The sequence below is a fragment of the Melanostigma gelatinosum genome, assembly GCF_949748355.1.
Source record: "Melanostigma gelatinosum genome assembly, chromosome: 14".
Classification (NCBI taxonomy): domain Eukaryota; kingdom Metazoa; phylum Chordata; class Actinopteri; order Perciformes; family Zoarcidae; genus Melanostigma; species Melanostigma gelatinosum.
In genome coordinates, this window is record NC_136647.1 from 19,931,411 (window position 1) to 19,948,768 (window position 17,358).

At 45.3% G+C, this 17,358-nt stretch overlaps 1 protein-coding gene across 4 annotated transcripts in view; it reads left to right on the forward strand.

The window, feature by feature from the left end:
* Window positions 1-17,358, forward strand: part of auts2a (activator of transcription and developmental regulator AUTS2 a) — a gene marked incomplete at its 5' end in the record, with an annotated part of 301,972 nt that overhangs the window by 281,927 nt on the left and 2,687 nt on the right. For 2 of the 4 annotated variants that reach the window (XM_079284033.1, XM_079284036.1), the window contains 12 exons: window positions 1,038-1,596; window positions 2,877-3,175; window positions 4,341-4,573; window positions 5,453-5,497; window positions 14,177-14,272; window positions 14,375-14,446; window positions 14,798-14,827; window positions 15,462-15,533; window positions 15,873-16,014; window positions 16,496-16,576; window positions 16,667-16,750; window positions 17,019-17,259. In XM_079284033.1, the coding sequence (XP_079140159.1) occupies window positions 1,038-1,596; window positions 2,877-3,175; window positions 4,341-4,573; window positions 5,453-5,497; window positions 14,177-14,272; window positions 14,375-14,446; window positions 14,798-14,827; window positions 15,462-15,533; window positions 15,873-16,014; window positions 16,496-16,576; window positions 16,667-16,750; window positions 17,019-17,259 (1,954 nt within the window). The remainder of the gene's footprint in view (window positions 1-1,037; window positions 1,597-2,876; window positions 3,176-4,340; window positions 4,574-5,452; window positions 5,498-14,176; window positions 14,273-14,374; window positions 14,447-14,797; window positions 14,828-15,461; window positions 15,534-15,872; window positions 16,015-16,495; window positions 16,577-16,666; window positions 16,751-17,018; window positions 17,260-17,358) is intronic. The other 2 variants (XM_079284034.1, XM_079284035.1) reach the window with 2 other exon arrangements.

The window sequence follows — 17,358 nt, forward strand, 5'->3', positions numbered from 1 at the left end:
TTGCTGTTTTTGGCAATTACTGAAAGTCCATAAAATGAATCCTCACCTTGTCAGACAGAAAGCTCAATGCACAGCCATCCTTCATGCTACGTGGTAAAAGACATGAATGCTTGCAGCGTTCTCATCCTGCCTTATCCTTATCCTGTTCTAATGTAGCGGTCATCACTCTGAAGCCTGTTAGCACTTGGTAAAGGTAAAACACCAGGGTTTCAAAGAAGTTCTTTAGGAATTACTGTTGTTTTTATTTGGATTAAGGGACTTCTTGACCTGGGGAGGAATGAAAGAGAAGAAAGAGCGTGTTGAAGTAATCTGCTATATGCAAATGTCCATGCAAACCTGTATGTCGTTTGAACGAGTCGGCCACAGTTAGTTTCTGTCCACAGTAGATCTCCGCTGCGCCGGGCAGTGGGAGGTACATGCTGAAATGCCTCATGAGCAAATCGGACCAGAATACATTTCATTTGTCCGGCAAATGGAAGTTCTTTCATACGGGGGGAGAAGAGAAAAAAACAGCTAGAACCTTGAAATGAAGGTGATGTTGTTTTGTGTACGATACAAACTGATTCAGCCTGAACAAGAAAAACACAGTTCAGCTGTGTAGTCCGTCCCCAGGGACGGTGTTACAGGCTGCATGAAAGGGCTCAGGAATTGGTGCTTGTGCCGGCACAGCTGCAAACCCCAGAAGGGTGTGTCGGTGGGAGGAGCAGCAAAATATGTGTGTCAGTTCAAAGCACACACACACACACACACACACACACACTAAGCAGTGGAGATGGTGGTTAGAACGACCAAGGTCTACCAAAGGCCTGTACCTCATACACACACACACACCCTTTGTGAGAGCTAGAACTGAATGCAGTGTGTCTGCATGAAAGGAGGTCATGCTCACGGCGCTGAGCAGCTCTGCTTGGTGTATGTTCACTCAAAGCCACGCTGTTGATTGGGTGTTAGCAGCTTTGAATCCAGTAAAATTGCATGTTGAAATGGACCAGCAGCTTTGAAGCTAAAGATGTTTTTTCTCTTTCTGATTTACACAGTTCCAGATTTTGGCATCCATGTGCTCTCCACCAATGGCAGCCAGGAGCCTCACGGGCCAGGCCTCCTCCAGGTGTCAGGCCTAGAGCGCAGTCAGGAGAGGAGCCAGGAGACCTGCAGGGACCCCCAACCCCCTGCATCCAGCACCCCCAGTCAGCCTCTGCCCCCCCAAGCCCTCCCCCTGCCCCAGCCGGCCGTCCCCCGGCCCCTTACCCCTAAACGGACCCAGACAAACTGCCCGACCCAGGTTCCGGCCTCCACAAACCTGCCCCCACGCTCAGAGGCTCTCCCCAGGCCTCAGACGCCCGCAGCTCTGCCTCTCGCTCAGGGCCAAGAGCGCTCGCCGCCCCCCCCTCCCCGGACGCAGCACCAGCCCGAACTGCTGTCCCACCCCCGGCCTCCGCCGACGCCCAGCCTTCACCCACACCCGCCGTCGCCTGCCCTCCCCACCCATCACCCTCACCAGCAGCACCCCAGCCAGGCCGGGCCCCACCGGCCCCCATCACGCTGCCACCCCCGGCCCCTTTCTGCCTACAACGGCCACAGCCTCAACGGCCACAGGTAAGGCTGATAACAGACGAGCTCACACATCGCCGCATCACTTTGTTGTAAAAAACACTCGCGTCTCTCATGTCCTCATGCGCTCTGATGCAGGACATTGTGTACAGCACAGTGCAGGCAAAACCTCCATACTCACACACACTTGAAAATACTAGAATATATCAGTATGTAAATTGCTATCAGGGAGAACTTGAAGTTCCCTGAGCCAAACAGTAGCACTGATTATTAACAACGGAATAAAAGGGCCAGACTGCCCCCTGAGTGCCTGTGATTTATGAGCCACATTGTCACTGGGGCTCTGTATAGATTCCAGGCCTGAAACCCCCCAATTATGCTGGCTGTATGTGCGATAGCTTAGTTCACCCTTGAATTTTATTGTCGTGCTTGAGAGCAGGAGGGAAATGGGCTCAGGGTGGTGATATTCGTCATGGAAAAATATTTAATACTTCAGATTGCTGGAAGTTTTAAAGCATCCTCATCGTTATTCCACTTTGTATGTTCCAAATACAGCATGATCACAGTTATTATTCATATTATTTAAGAAAACAACAGTAGAGCTAGTCTGTTGTCTGTCGAGAGGCACTGAGCCCTATGAAGCTCTCTCCATTCATTCAAGACTCCAGGATAGCTCCTTCAGAATCCACTCAGTCCCAACAACAGCTCTGCCTCGCAGGCTCTCAGGACTTGGCGTTGCCTCGCTCTCCCTGTGCCAGTCTGCCAGTCTGCCAGTGCGCCAACAGGGCCTGGCTCCTGCTGTGAATAATCACGGCCGGGGCCCACAGCGGAGAGCGGGCCCTGCAAAGGAGCTTTTAGGCTTGGCTGTGGAGACGCAGGCTCTGTGACTGCCCCCGGGGAAAACCCACACACACTACAAAAGACTGTTTGCTTACACATGCATACACGCCCTCTCACTCTCATCCCATTTCCGATGCACATGTTCCCTACCTGGCTCTGGAGGAAGTGCCTGAACAGAAGCCGTTCAAAGACAGATGCACGTTCTGTTATGCTTGCCAGCGGTGGCTTATTTGCATCCGAGGGTGTTGTGGATGTGGTGTTTTCGCGGATCGTGTTTGCCCTGGATTCTGTGAAGCGCAAGGGAAAGGCAGGGAGGCGTTTGTAAATGGGGGACAGTTGAGGTGTGAAATCACTGTGCTGGGAATTGAGCGTGGGAGCAGATGGAGATGAGGGGATGCGGAGGAACAACAATTTTGACTGATCACGCCTGGCTTAACCTGGCTCCCTTCTCCGTCTTTCTCTTTTTTTTATCTCTCTCTTTACAGCAGCAGCAGGAGCAGCACCCCAGGCACCAAGCCCCACGGGCCCCCTGCTCCCTCTTTGCACCTCCCCCACCACCCGCCTCCTCCTGCGGCGGCGGCGGCAGCAGCAGCCTCCACCTTCCCGCTGCCCTTGGCGGCTAACCAGAGCACCCCCCACAGCTGCCCCCCTGCCTTGCAGTCCTCGTCGCACCCACATCACCCCAATATGTTCGCTCCTCCAGCAGCCTTGCCTCCACCACCACCACTTACGTCTAGCACCCTGCCAGTACCCGGACATCCTGCTGCTGGGACTGCCTACTCAGGTAAATAACACAAGCTGCTTCCAAACATCCCCACATCGCCCCCAAGTGATGTGGCAGAGGATTGCACATTCAGCACATTGACTCTTATTTTAGCCAGTTGTTGCATCAGGTTGCCTGGACGGTCGAGATACATGAGAAGTGAGGAATAATTTCAGCAGCATTTGAGATGCAGACACATAGAATGTTACCCTGGTAATTATTTAAAGAAACAAGCAACCGAATCCAAGATAACCCACGTGTACTCATGCCAGCGGTGGTCGTGTGGACAGCTCACACTCTCCCTGTCATGCTGTGATTGATCGACTCTCTACACACCAGTAATATCCACCAGCAGGTCAGGCCACACCGCAAAAGTGATTACAGACCCCCGTCCACGCAGTGCCGTCAAGCTAAATGTCAGGGTCAGTGTGGGAAGAGGGGGGGGGGCTCACCTTCAGCAATGTTCCCAGAACTTCCATTTTCACCTTGAGCGGTGTTCATGTGCAGAAAAAAATCAATTTGGTCAATACGGAATGGGGCGCGCTGGATTTTGTTCAAAAGATACTAAAGAAATTTTTATGAAGAGAAAATTCCACCCCCACCCCAAATAAAGCTTTAAATGAATGCAGAGAAAATATTGTCGTGAGTCACTGTGGAATAGGAAGGAGAAGGTTACCCTGGAGCAGATATAATCTCTCAAGGCACGTTTTGTTGAATTTAGAAGAAAAGCCAGCGATTACTTGAAATCCATTCCTTCTCCACAGGCTGTGCAGAGGTTATTAGAACAACAGGTGTTGTTGTCTCAGAGGGCCGGCAGTCTATCAAATCACTGCATTCGACAGTTCCAGCAGTCAGACACTTCCAATCATCTCGGGCCTCGCTTACATTTAGAATGACATGCTGATAATCACAGCCATTTCCTGCTTCGCTTTTTTTGTAACTTTGACACGGCTTACTTTCTTGAGACATACGTAGCTCTCACATTGGAGTCCGGAGTCCTGTGTGTCTCTGAGGGGGGGAATTAGGAATAATGTAGTTTCACTGAAATAAAATTTACAAATTAGAGACACATAAATAACAAGTGATATTATATTTGTGTCTTTCAGAACTTAACTTTCACGACAGCGTAGCTTAGACGTCATTACCAAACCCAGTCCTGATGCTCTCCTCTCTTTCTTTCCTCCAGAGCAAGAACTTCTGCGCCAGGAGCTCAACACCCGTTTCCTGGCCTCCCAGAACGCCGACCGTGGCGCCTCGCTGGGCCCTCCGCCCTACCTGCGCACAGAGTTCCACCAGCACCAGCACCAGCATCAGCACCAACACACCCACCAGCACACCCACCAGCACACCTTCACGCCCTTCCCCCACGCCATCATGCCCACCCCAGCACCGCCCATGGTGCGTACCCCTGCCAGAAATGTGAGGATAAGTAGAACACACCTGTATTGGGTTGGAGGAGGCGGAGACAATATGTTTCATATGTCTCTTTTTTTTTTTTAAGTTTTGCATGTGTGGAGAGCGGCATGCAAGCCCCGCGGCTTTCTGTGGCTGCCAATGATGACCATGTGTGTCAGTCCTCACTATAATCATGACTTTATTTTCCCAGAAAGTTTTTCTGGTGTTTTCTTTGGCATACTCTCCGACTCCAGACTTGAGTCGCCGTTATTTTCTAAATTGGCAATAACTCGCCCGAAGCATGTTAACTTCAGAGCACAATGCACTTAATTCATTCTGAATTTAATGACATCATTTGGTCCCGTTTGGGGGTTTTCATTACTGGCAAATGTCTTGCATTAAGAGCCCCACTGCTTGTTGGGGGAGACCACAGGCAATGGGCGGCTGGACCTAAAACTCAAACAAGCACACACACACATTCATAACTGTCTGGCCCATAGAAGGTTCCCTTGGCTCTGATGATACCTCAAAGGCAGCATGGCGAGGCCTCTGACAGCTAATGAGGCCATAAAAAGGCTCTTTATGGCTGCAGTGTTTAATCTTGACTGGGGAAATGTTCGCCCTGAGCCTTCACTGCACCACTAGAATGAGACACAGAACCCACAAAAAGGTCTTCAGATGATGAGGAGAAGGGCAGGATGAAAACAGCCTTGTTCGTCAAATCTGTAGAACTTTGAATCTTAGTTTAGATCTTAAATCATAGTGTCAATCTGTAACCATGTTTTTATTCCTTTGTGATGCATTTTGTATCTGCCTGAAATGAATGACAGAGGTCAATGCTGTTCCAGGTTCTCATGGTTTCGCTGCAACTTTGTACTGAGCTCTGTTTCATTTCTCCTACAGTTTGAAAAATACCCATCAAAGATTGACCCCTTCTACAGACACAGTGTAAGTTTCCTACTGCGTACAGTGCTGCTTACCCATTTCAGCCTGTGGAGGGTGGGGGGGGGGATTGCTCATCCACTTCTTGATGGACACTAAGCATCCCAGCTGTACCATGTCATCCTTTCGCGCCGGCAAATGTGTTTAATGAAGGAGTTTGTCAAATATATGTTATAAATAGATGTTGCAGAATGTTGTTACTTTGTTTGTATGTCCTTCATTTCAGTATTTCCTCGCTGTTGTTATGATAGCAGCAAATACCCTGAAGCCATTTCCTACTGACATCTTAAAACGTAATGCACAAGGAGAAACAAGTTGCATTTAAAAAACCTCACAGCAGCCCCGCTAGTGCTTCTAATAATAACTCATCCTGGCAACCCAAGTTTAAATCATTCTGTTGCACCATCCATGATTAAAGGTATGCAAGTTCAGAGACATGAAAATGTTCATTTGATTGACAAGAAAAATGTGAGTGACTGGTTGATTACCTGTGTTTCTCCACAGGATAGTGTTGTGAAAAAATGTGATGTTGTTGTCTTTCACACTTAGAGCAGGTTTAAGAATGAAACAGAAGCTCTCAGAGGCGTATAGTTAAATCAAAGCAATAGATTTATTTATCAACAGAGTCATTCAGCCCAGCTATCAAAAACAAGCTTGGGTGCTAATGGATGAACTTCGCAGAGATTCACCATGAGACACGCTTAAACACATCAGCGTGAAACTTAATATAGGGGGTCCACCCCTTGCTACACATTGGCCAAAGTCAAAGATGCAGGCGTGGCACGTTTGTACGTTATGGCGCCTGGATGGAGGCCGTGGATGTCCATCCACCTTGGCCCCTCCCAGTAGGCGTTGGTTTCCATCAGTGTGAGTGAGGTGATGCATACAAGAGGTCCTGAGAAAGAGTGTGTATGAAGAGCCGGGCTCAGCTGGGGGCGTTGTCTCACTGTCTCATTGTCTCTTTCTTATCTTCTCTAAGGATGGCGTCCTGTTCCTTGTGTCGCAGTTAAATCAGTGACCTTTCTCCTGCTTCTCTCTGGCCTTAGTGTGTGCTGTGAGCACTGTATAAGTGGTTAATAGAGCTGCATAAGCTAATGGTTATTTAAAACTACAAATATGCTAGTGATTAATTAAACTGTATATAAGTCAATTGCTACTTAAAGCTGCATATAAGCTAGCTGTTAATTAAACTGTATATAAGCTAGTTGCTACTTAAAGCTGCATATAAACTAGCTGCTGATTAAGCTGTATATAAGCTAATTGCTGATTAAAGCTGTATATAAGCTAATTTTCTCAACAAATCCCTCTCTTGACGTCTGAAGGACGTCACTTTCTTTACTTTCCTGCCCTGTTCTCACGCTGGTGTCTGCCTCTGCCTCTCCTGACCCTACCAGGCTGTTCTGCTCTTCCCATACTGGGTAAGCTCCATAAGGAGGGGGTGGTAATGGTTCCTTGGAGAGGGCAGTGGTGATAGGACGGCCAATCAAAGAACGAATACAGGGTATTATACAACATCCACATGAGACCAGTATTGCAATGAACACACCCACTGACACTGCTATTGACAAGATCAGGTTTTTCCATTTTCCAAACACCTGATGCTTCCTGCATTTCTTTTGACAGTGCCTTCAGACTATTCAGTGCTTTTGTGACTGAACCGTCCGGCGCAGTATTGTTGGGGATGTTAGTGCAACACAGATCTCCAAACATTGAGCAAAAGCTCCAAAGCCATTTTGTTTTGCATAGGAATCAAAGAAGTGGGGGCCAGCTGCTCAGCCAGACCCTCTATTGCATCCCTAGTATGATTAGCCAAACGAAGAACATTGTAATGCACATAATTGATACGATCAACATTTTTATTCACAGTTATCCATGGAATAATACTTGCGATACTCTCAAAACCTACTGCAATTTGATATACCAATTTGTATTGATTAGGCACTCCTCTGGTTCACTCTGATTGTATCTATGTAGGTTGGACCTTTGTCCAGACTGAACTCAGCTGCTCTTTTAGCTAAGATATGTCTGCGTCTGCGTTGGGTCAGGTTTTGTACTTTAAATATGGATGCCAGAGTAGTGCAATTTGGTGGAGTAGCCATTTTAGTCATATTTGTCATGCATGCGTATCCTGTTGGGTCAGATTCAGGATATAGTGGTGCTGGTTCGGTGAACCTAGCTGGTCTAGCTGCAGCACAAGCTATACAGCCACCCATTTTGTTTTTTATAGCATTATCAACAATTCAATTTAACCAAACATTGTCGTTTCCATGTCCTGTAGCTAATTGGATCACCTGTTGGTGGTTGCTGAAAAGTCAAATTACAAATTACAAAACAAATTATGCATTTTGCGTCAGATTACCTCGGACCTCTGCTAGAGGTCTGGACGGCTCAGATGCTGGGGCACAGTGTGACAGGTGGTGCCAAGGTGCTCCTGCTTTACCTATGACTTGGACCGAGTGTGAAGTAACCTCCTTCACTTCGTACGGCCCTGTCCACCTGGGGTCAGTCCACTTTTCTTATGAACTTTGACCCTGACCCAGTCACCCTCTCGGATGAGATTTTTACCTTTTCCTGGTCAGCTGCACTGGTTCGCTGGACCTGTTTGGAGAGAGCCTCCGTGAGAATGATTAATGCAGTCACATATGCCTTCATTTCAACTTGCTGCACATCTAAGTATATGTACATCTATGTATCTATGTATATCTATGTATATGACTACCGTCTCTTGGAGGACCAGGCATTTGCCTCCTTGTCATTAACTCATGTGGTGAAAGATGCGTCTTATTTCCTTTTGCGCTCCTCATTGCCATTAGAGCTAATGGTAAAATTTTAACCCATGTCAGCTTTGATGCTACACATGTCTTCGCTATTTTTCGATTTTAGCGTCTGATTTGCCCTCTCTACCAGTCCTTGTGACTGTGGATGATACACTGTTCCAGTTCTACTTCCTGCAAATGCTTATTACTGAAATGTGAACCATTATCGGAGTATCAACTCTGTCTGCAGCCACTTCACTACTGTCTGTGCGTCTTCTCTTTTAGTTGGGATTGCCTCCACCCACTTTGAGAATCTGTCAACCATTACCAAGATGAGTAAAGTCCATGCTGATGTCTTGGAAGCAGGCTGATGGTACAGGATAAGAGCCCATAGGTGTTTTGTACGGTTTCTTCACATTGTGATCCCCACAGGTGGTGCATTCGTCGCAGAAGAGGCACAGTTCTTGCATTCTTTGCAATGTTCCTTTCTTTCCTTCGTGCGTGCCTCTGATATCAGTGAGACACACAATTCTGCCATCATGGGATCTCCAAAGTCCACTTTCTCCTTTTGTTGCTCCTCTTCTTTGCCATTCGGACCATTCGTATGGTCCAGCCTTCTTCTGTATCTCAATCAGTGTTTCTTCAGTGATTTCTGGTTCTTGTATGGCTGTTTTCAGAACCATCTGTTTTGGTCTGTATCCTCTTCTTCTTTAGCAGCTTCATCTGCCATTTGTGCTGATGCTGGTTGAGGTAGGATACCTGATGCTACTATTGAGTGTTCCATATCTTCGAATTGTCTCACCACAGCATAGGATGCTGTGTTTCCTTCATCTCCTTTGTAGCAACATTCTTCCTGTTTCATAGACAATATGTGCTTTTGTGCATTCTTTTGAATTTTCGATTTTCTTGCAGCTCCGAATGTGAATTTCTTTGCTTAGGAGGATTCTTTGATGCAGCTCCTTCTCTTTTCGATTTTCTTGCAGCTCCAAATGTGAATTTCTTTGCTTAGGAGGATTCTTTGATGCAGCTCCTTCTCCCCCTTTTTTCTGATACAAAACTGCATTAACATCCCTCTTTTTGTTCAGAAACCTCTAGGTGCAAAGGGAGTTAATAGTCAATTCTTGAAGTGCCGATGCATGTGACAGAGTCTATGTGAGAATGGTGAACACATCTTCTGTTTCTTGTGTTCAAAGTAAAGGGGCTGAGGTGTTTCATGATGGAGGATGCTTTGTCTGTGGGCTGTGGGCTGTGGGTTGTAACTGGATATGACGCAGGTATTGTGGCTAATAGTTGCAGCAGTGTCGCTGTTGTTGCCAGGTATGTGAAAGATATTGCTGTTCAGCGTGATTCTGGCTTCTTGGATGCTGACTGCCTGTCTCTCTCTGATAATTTCCCATTCTTCCATGTGGTGAGCCTTGTTGTTGTTGACCACGCGTGCGGCAGTTACGTGAATAGTGACCAGGTTTTCCACAGTTGTAGCAGTAGAAAGTTCGTCCGTGCTGTTTCTTTTTCTTTTTAGCAGGCTTTGGGGCCACGTCAAGCTTTGCCAGCTGTATTGACACTTTTAGTGCTTCGAGCTCCATATCTGTTCTTTCCACAGCAGCTCTGTATTCATCATAAGTGTGTTCTGTGCTTATTTGTTGCACCATCTCTTCAGTGAGAGGACAGTTCAGCAGTTCTCCATCCCAAATGTCTTTATCTTTCCATCTCTTTATCATTCTTTTGTACGCTTGTTGTTCCACCGGCCAATGTTTGATTCTTCCATTCATCCTGCTCTGATCCTGGACATCATTCTCCAAGTTGCACAGACAAGATGAGTATTTCGCAGCCATGATGTCCCTCTCTGCAATAATCAATAGAAAGTCTGAAATCAGTATTCCCAAATGTCCACTATCCACTGTTCCTGTTGCAGTTCTTGGAGTGGCCACAGTTTTTTCTTCCCAGGTTGTGAAGTGCCAGCAGAGGGAGCCAAACCTCCTCTCATGCCTTCAATTGACATGTTTGCTCTCTGAATTCACACTGGCCCTCGTTCACAACCTTGCTTTCTCTGGAATGTGTGTGTGTGAAATGATGATCTATTTTATTATTAACACTTAGGGTGAAGAAGACGAAAACAGTAATGTTCTAAACATATTTCGAAGTCTCTGTGTGAATAGTTAAACAGAACACTCTGTTCCTGCGTTCAGGTGGCAGTTTTCTGACCTAATCTGATGGTTTTAGCAAGCGTGACTTTCAGGGTTACTGTTATCTGTTCCTGTCGTACGAAAGGATGACGGAGTGCTCCTCTCGGCGTTTTAAACCTTCATACAGTGACCTCACAACTCCGCAATATAGCTTTACAAGTATAACGCATATTATTTAACATTGTATGAATATATATTATTTACAAATCCCCCTTTTTACCCCTGCTAGGTGTGAACGTCTATGTTTTAATTACACATGCAATGGCTGTAACTCTATATATTAGATCATCTATCATCTGAATCAGAAGTTAGTGGGGGTGCTTTGTCTAGTACGGGTGTGTGTGTGTTACGTGGTTTCGAATTTCTCAGATTAGTATGGCAACTATATGCCCATAAACCCCCCTTTTTAGTTTCCTTCAGCTCTCTGTCCTTGGAGCCGATACACTCCCTACGGCTGCAACTGTTTTGTTATCAGGAATGCTTATTCCTCCCTTATTTTCCCAGCGTCTGTTTGACTAAATGAATGGATGCTTTGTTACAGCATTTTTAAATTTGCTGACTCCCTAATTTTAGCATCTGTCTGGCTGAATATAGTGGCTGCTGTGTTTCCGCATTAGACTTTGCTAACGATCCCTAAGGAACACAATTTTCCAATAAATTTAACTACGCCAGTAAAACTGACACTTATATTAACCCTCAGCTGTCTCTCAGCATATTCTAGTGATTTATGTGTGTGTGTGAGTGCAACGACTGTGTCTAATGTGTGTTTTTCCTGCTCTAGACACCAAACTTTGAAACAACGCACGAACATTCAGCCACAAATCAACTCGGCTTCAGCTCTCAGCTCTCAGCTCTCTCTCTCTCATATTTACGCTTCAAACATCAACTCTCATTCAAACAAAATTGCAACACACTGCCATTTTTAAATGCGCACAGATCACCAATACGGTAAAGGAATATCTTTAGAAATACAGTCAAACAAATAAACAAAAGTTAAAACGTACAGCTCAGCAAATAGTCTCTCTGTAGGCAACTAATAAACACAGTTAAAACATGCTCTTGTGTCTCTGAAGGCAAAGCATAAACCCAAGCTCAAAACGTACACTGCCATTCTCTGAAGTAAAATCATAAACACAAATTAAAACAGGCACTGCCATTTTCTGAAGTTAAATAAGTCACAAGCGCGCTGTCTTCAAAGGAGATGGACAGCTCTTTTTCTCAAACTAAGCAAACTGCTTCTCAGCAAACAAACACAGTACAAAATGATAAACACCAATTAAAACCACATCTGAAATGCGCACAATTCACAAATACGGTCTAGAATGTAATTAATATCTTTACAAATGCAGTGAAACAATGAACACACATTAGAACATACACGGCTGTCTCTTTAAATATAAATCAGTCAGAAGCGCAGAAAACAGCTCTTTTTCTTTTAGACACACTATTTTATATTCCAACAGCAATTTCTTTTTCTCAACCTCATCAAACAGACTGTGTACCGCTGACCTCTCGACCACGATACAAATGAAAAACAAATGCTTTTTCAGCAAACAATCAGTCAAATTATAATCAATTCTGTCCCTATCCTACACACATATCAAAGAGCGCTGCTCTTTAATACATCACACGGCCGCTGCTTATTGTCAAAAACAATGTTACAGCCGGGAGCCGATCCCGGACCTACCGCGTCGAAGACCTTTATTTTAACCACTACTCCATCAGGGTAGCACGTCTACAATACAATTTAACTGCTTTTTATCCTAGGTCATCTCTGGACCTGTACACGTTCTGGCCATTTTCATTAATCTCGTCCGTCATTAACAACACACCGATATAATCAACTTCTGTGCTCTCGTCCAGAAACTCCGTCGAGGAAACTCTAAGCAGAGTAACATTATTTTTCACTGGATCGCTACTCACGAGTTAATGTCCGAAGACTCGATGCTCTTAATACGGGAATTCCGCAGTTACTTATTCTCAATACAGTTTATCAATGACATCAATAACATATACATATATCCCCGTCATGTTATGCAATTTCTTCGTAGTCCAAGACGTCTTATAATTACGTTAAAGATTACGCTTTATTTGTGGCAGGAATTTGAGCGCTTCAAGCGAGGCGCGTGACCGCGAAAGAAGAGGCGCGCGACCGCGTCTCACACTACTTCACTCTACGCTGCCACAAAAAAAAACATCATTTTTCGCCTTTTATCTAACGTCTTCTGCTGGACTCATTCACGCATATGTACAAACACGCATATGTACAAAAAACCCCAAATGCTGGGCTGAACAACCCTGCTGCTGTGTGATTACTCTTTACAATACTTTTATGACTACACAATACTTTTATGACTATGTAATACTTACAGTTCGGACAGTCGGATAAAATTTGGAGTATGTCTATAATACAATATGCAGAATTCAGTCAAATAGGCTTCTGCTCACCTTGTTAGTTGTGTCGACACTATCAGACTGTTCCCGAACTGCAGGCACGACCTGGTGGCAAATACCAGGGCTCCCAGCCTCCAGGGAGACTCGCAGTTTGTTTTCTGAAACACAGATAGAGAGGTCTGTTAACATTCCAACCCGAAGCTCCGTATCATATCTATCACGTCGGGGTCACCAAATTGTTGTGAAAAAATAATGATGTAGCTGTCTTTCACACTTAGAGCAGGTTTAAGAATGAAACAGAAGCTCTCAGAGGCGTATAGTTTAAATCAAAGCAATAGATTTATTTATCAACAGAGTTATGAGTTATTCAGCCCAGCCATCAAACAAGCTTGGGTGCTAATGGATGAACTTCGCAGAGATTCACCATGAGACACGCTTAAACACATCAGCGTGAAACTTAATATAGGGGGTCCACCCCTTGCTACACATTGGCCAAAGTCAAAGATGCAGGCGTGGCACGTTTGTACGTTATGGCGCCTGGATGGAGGCCGTGGATGTCCATCCACCTTGGCCCCTCCCAGTAGGCGTTGGTTTCCATCAGTGTGAGTGAGGTGATGCATACAAGAGGTCCTGAGAAAGAGTGTGTATGAAGAGCCGGGCTCAGCTGGGGGCGTTGTCTCACTGTCTCATTGTCTCTTTCTTATCTTCTCTAAGGATGGCGTCCTGTTCCTTGTGTCGCAGTTAAATCAGTGACCTTTCTCCTGCTTCTCTCTGGCCTTAGTGTGTGCTGTGAGCACTGTATAAGTGGTTAATAGAGCTGCATAAGCTAATGGTTATTTAAAACTACAAATATGCTAGTGATTAATTAAACTGTATATAAGTCAATTGCTACTTAAAGCTGCATATAAGCTAGCTGTTAATTAAACTGTATATAAGCTAGTTGCTACTTAAAGCTGCATATAAACTAGCTGCTGATTAAGCTGTATATAAGCTAATTGCTGATTAAAGCTGTATATAAGCTAATTTTCTCAACAATAGCTTCATGGAAGCCTTGAGCACTTGTTTGGTTTACGTGGGTTTTTGCTTGTATTACAACATTCGAGTTTTCACATCAAAGTAGTGTTTTTCCCCCTTATTTAAAGCCACCGAGAATGAGCCGGGAAGATTTTATAAACTTGCAGTTTATGAAACATGTAGGCATTCATTTGCAACTTTCCCCATCCAAGCAGTCTTGGTAAAAAGATTGAATGTTGAGGTTCATCCGTCACTGAAACATGTGTTCCATCTCCACTGCCCTACATTGCTGTTGACCCAACCATCCTCACGCCTCCTCTTCCTCTTGTCTCCCTTAGCTCTTCCATCCCTACCCACCGGCCATGTCCGGCCTTCCGCCCGTCATCCCCCCGACCGGGCCTTTCGGCTCGCTGCAGGGTGCCTTTCAGCCCAAGGTAAGACACACAGGGACACCCCCCCCACGCCACGCACCCACGTTCTCACACACAAACTGAAACGAGGAGTTATTTACAGAGGTTCTTGTTTTCCATCTCTAGACCTCTAATCCACTTGATGTGTCCACAAGACCAGGAGGCGTCCCACACACATTCTTACAGAAGGACCCCAGGGTAAGAACACACACACTCTAACAGACGACACTCGCAGTGCAGAGGTAACCTTTGAATCTTCTGTTTATGTTGCATAAGACATTGAGTCATCAGATGGAGGCTTTAACACCAAATGATGTCATTGTAAAGACTTTATATGCAGTTAGTTTGTAGACAGCACAGACGTTCGTCTGTATTCATTTGTATGCAGAAGGTGACACAAGACGAACCCCTGTGTTAATTACTCCTGAAAGGCTTCATTCTAAAGGGACATTTTAATTTGCTTCATAATGAAAGCCACACACTGAGACTAATTAGAGGCGATCTGACTGACAGCAAAATAACTCAGCCTATTTTTATTGCCTCCTGTAGCTAACGGATCCATTCCGCCCCGTTCTCAGGGTGAGTGCTCACTCCTGCAGTGTCTCAGTCTCCTGCACACGCACGCACACACACACACACACACACACACACACACACACACACACACACACACACACACACACAATGACAGCCATAATGCCTTAAAGGGTTTTTGCTAATGGCAAGATAGTGTTTTTAATTAAATGAGCACTTCACATGGAGGCAGAGTGTTTTAGTTTATACCACAACAAAGCTCATTTTGGAAAACAGTGCAGACTCTATGTGAAAAGGCTATTGATAGACATGCATTCAAATCACAGCTATAATTAATATTCCTGTCACATGGCCCATCACCATCATATCTTATCTTTAAGCTACATGTGATTAAAGGTAGCATATTAAGCTATCAGTATGCTGTGTTCATGTCATTGGACCATTCAAGATCCACGTATGACGTGTGAGGATAAATGCTAATTGACAATGTAGCATTATATCCATTAAATGTGGGTCTAATTACCTAGAGCAACAGACATTGGCTGATGTGAAGATAGTTAAGAACAGAATATATATAGAAATTGGACACACCTCACAATTTACAAGCGTTTACTTTGTAAGTTAGCAGCAGTAATATCATGTTCCTGCTGGTTAAAGAGTTGTTGTCTTGTATCTACAGAAACCAGGGAAGTGGTGTGCCATGCATGTCCACATCGCCTGGCAGATATACCACCACCAACAGAAGGTGAAGGTGAGGACTCACCTGATTCCTCTGCTTTGTGCTGACACAGTGTGAAGTTAGCGGTGTCCAGTCCTTATTCATGATGGTTTGATTAAAGATTAAAAAGTACAAAAATAGATATACCCGTATATTGATTTCAGTATGTTTTAAAGGTTTATTGATCGCATTTATTTTGGCCGGGATAATGGTGACATGACATGTTCATATCGTCCCATCCTTACCTGCAACCACCTCACAAAGTGTCCTTGGTTAAGACAACTATCTACTTGTTGACTTGCAGTCGTTGACGTTCTTATTGTATAAAGGGGTTTTACATGTGTTCCTCTCTGTCCATCTGCCTTCTTCTAGCAGCAGATGCAGGTCGACCCTCACAAGCTAGACTTTGGCCTCAAGCCTGACTTCCTGAGTCGACCTCCGGGCCCCAGCCTCTTCGGGGCCATCCATCACCCCAACGACTTGGCACGGCCCGCCACGCTCTTCTCCGCCACGGGTGAGTGTGTGTCAGGTGTCTGGGTAGGAAGACTGATCGATGGTAACAACGGCACCTACTGACACACGGCAGCAGTCTGTCAAGTCAGTCCGCTGCTTATATTATTGTAACAGAGTTCAGCTGTGTGCCCCTCTATCTTTTAATTAATACCAATTGGACATCGACATAATAACAGCAGTGTGTTTAAAAACATGAGTAAAGACCAAAATCCCTATAAAAGCTTTTATTCCCGTACACCTAATGCATTAGGAACACTGCACATTCTATTCCAAATCAAACATGAAGACAAATTTCTCAAATTTGTTATCACTTTTCAGAAAGTGGACAAACTATGTTATGGCGACGACATATTTAAACTGCCTCATTTCTAAACATTTTTGTCAGGCTCTAGTTGATTTAAACAAGGTAAATAAGTTTACATATAAAACAGTAGTTTAACAAACACTCCTCACGTTTCTGTGATGCCTCTCTCCCACTTCAGGTCCCACACACCCGTCAGCAGGTCCTTTCGGTCATCCGCCCCACCATCCTGGAAACTTCCTCGCTCCAGCACCTCACTTAGGTACCTTTTAAATTCAGTTCTTCTCAGCCTCGATCTGAAATAGGTAAATGATGTGATTGGATTCATGTAACATGTGGTGTCTCCCTCCAGAACCTTTTGGTCGCCCTGTGTCGTTTGGCGGACTGGGAACCCTCAGTTCATCGGCCTTCGGGGGACTGGGCAATCCGGCACTAAGTGAGTTTTAACCTCGTGAATGATGCTGTTGGTTACCATGCGGACACTTTCTGTTACTGCCCAACATCACTATGGCTGGAATACTCTCGTACTTTCATGGTTGCTGTTGTTGTAATGTTTCCAATCTAGTAATTCAGGTTTTAGAGATATTGTTGCTCATGCTACATAAGAGCATCAGCAGAGTATAATTGAAATATTGATATTCATCTGTGCAAATTGTCGAGATACGCGTTTAACTTGCGTCCTGCTGTGTTTTTTCCACGTGTTGAATCCCTAACTGCGGCCAACGCAGTGTTCGGCCATAAAGATGGCCCCAACGCACATCAGCACTTCAACAGCGGCCACCAGGAGCCGTGGAACCGCCTGCACCGTACGCCGCCCTCCTTCCCCACACCGCCACCCTGGCTGAAACCCGGAGAGTCTGAGAGGAGCGCCTCAGCCAGCTCACACGAGAGGGACCGAGACTCTGACAAACGGGACTCGTTTGTCAGTAAGGACGACAAAGACAGGTGGGTGATCCCAAACGTGACTCCTCTCGCTCAAGGCCTGTCACCTCACCCCAAAAACATACATAGATAAAAAGGAGTTTAGGTACATATTTGGATTTT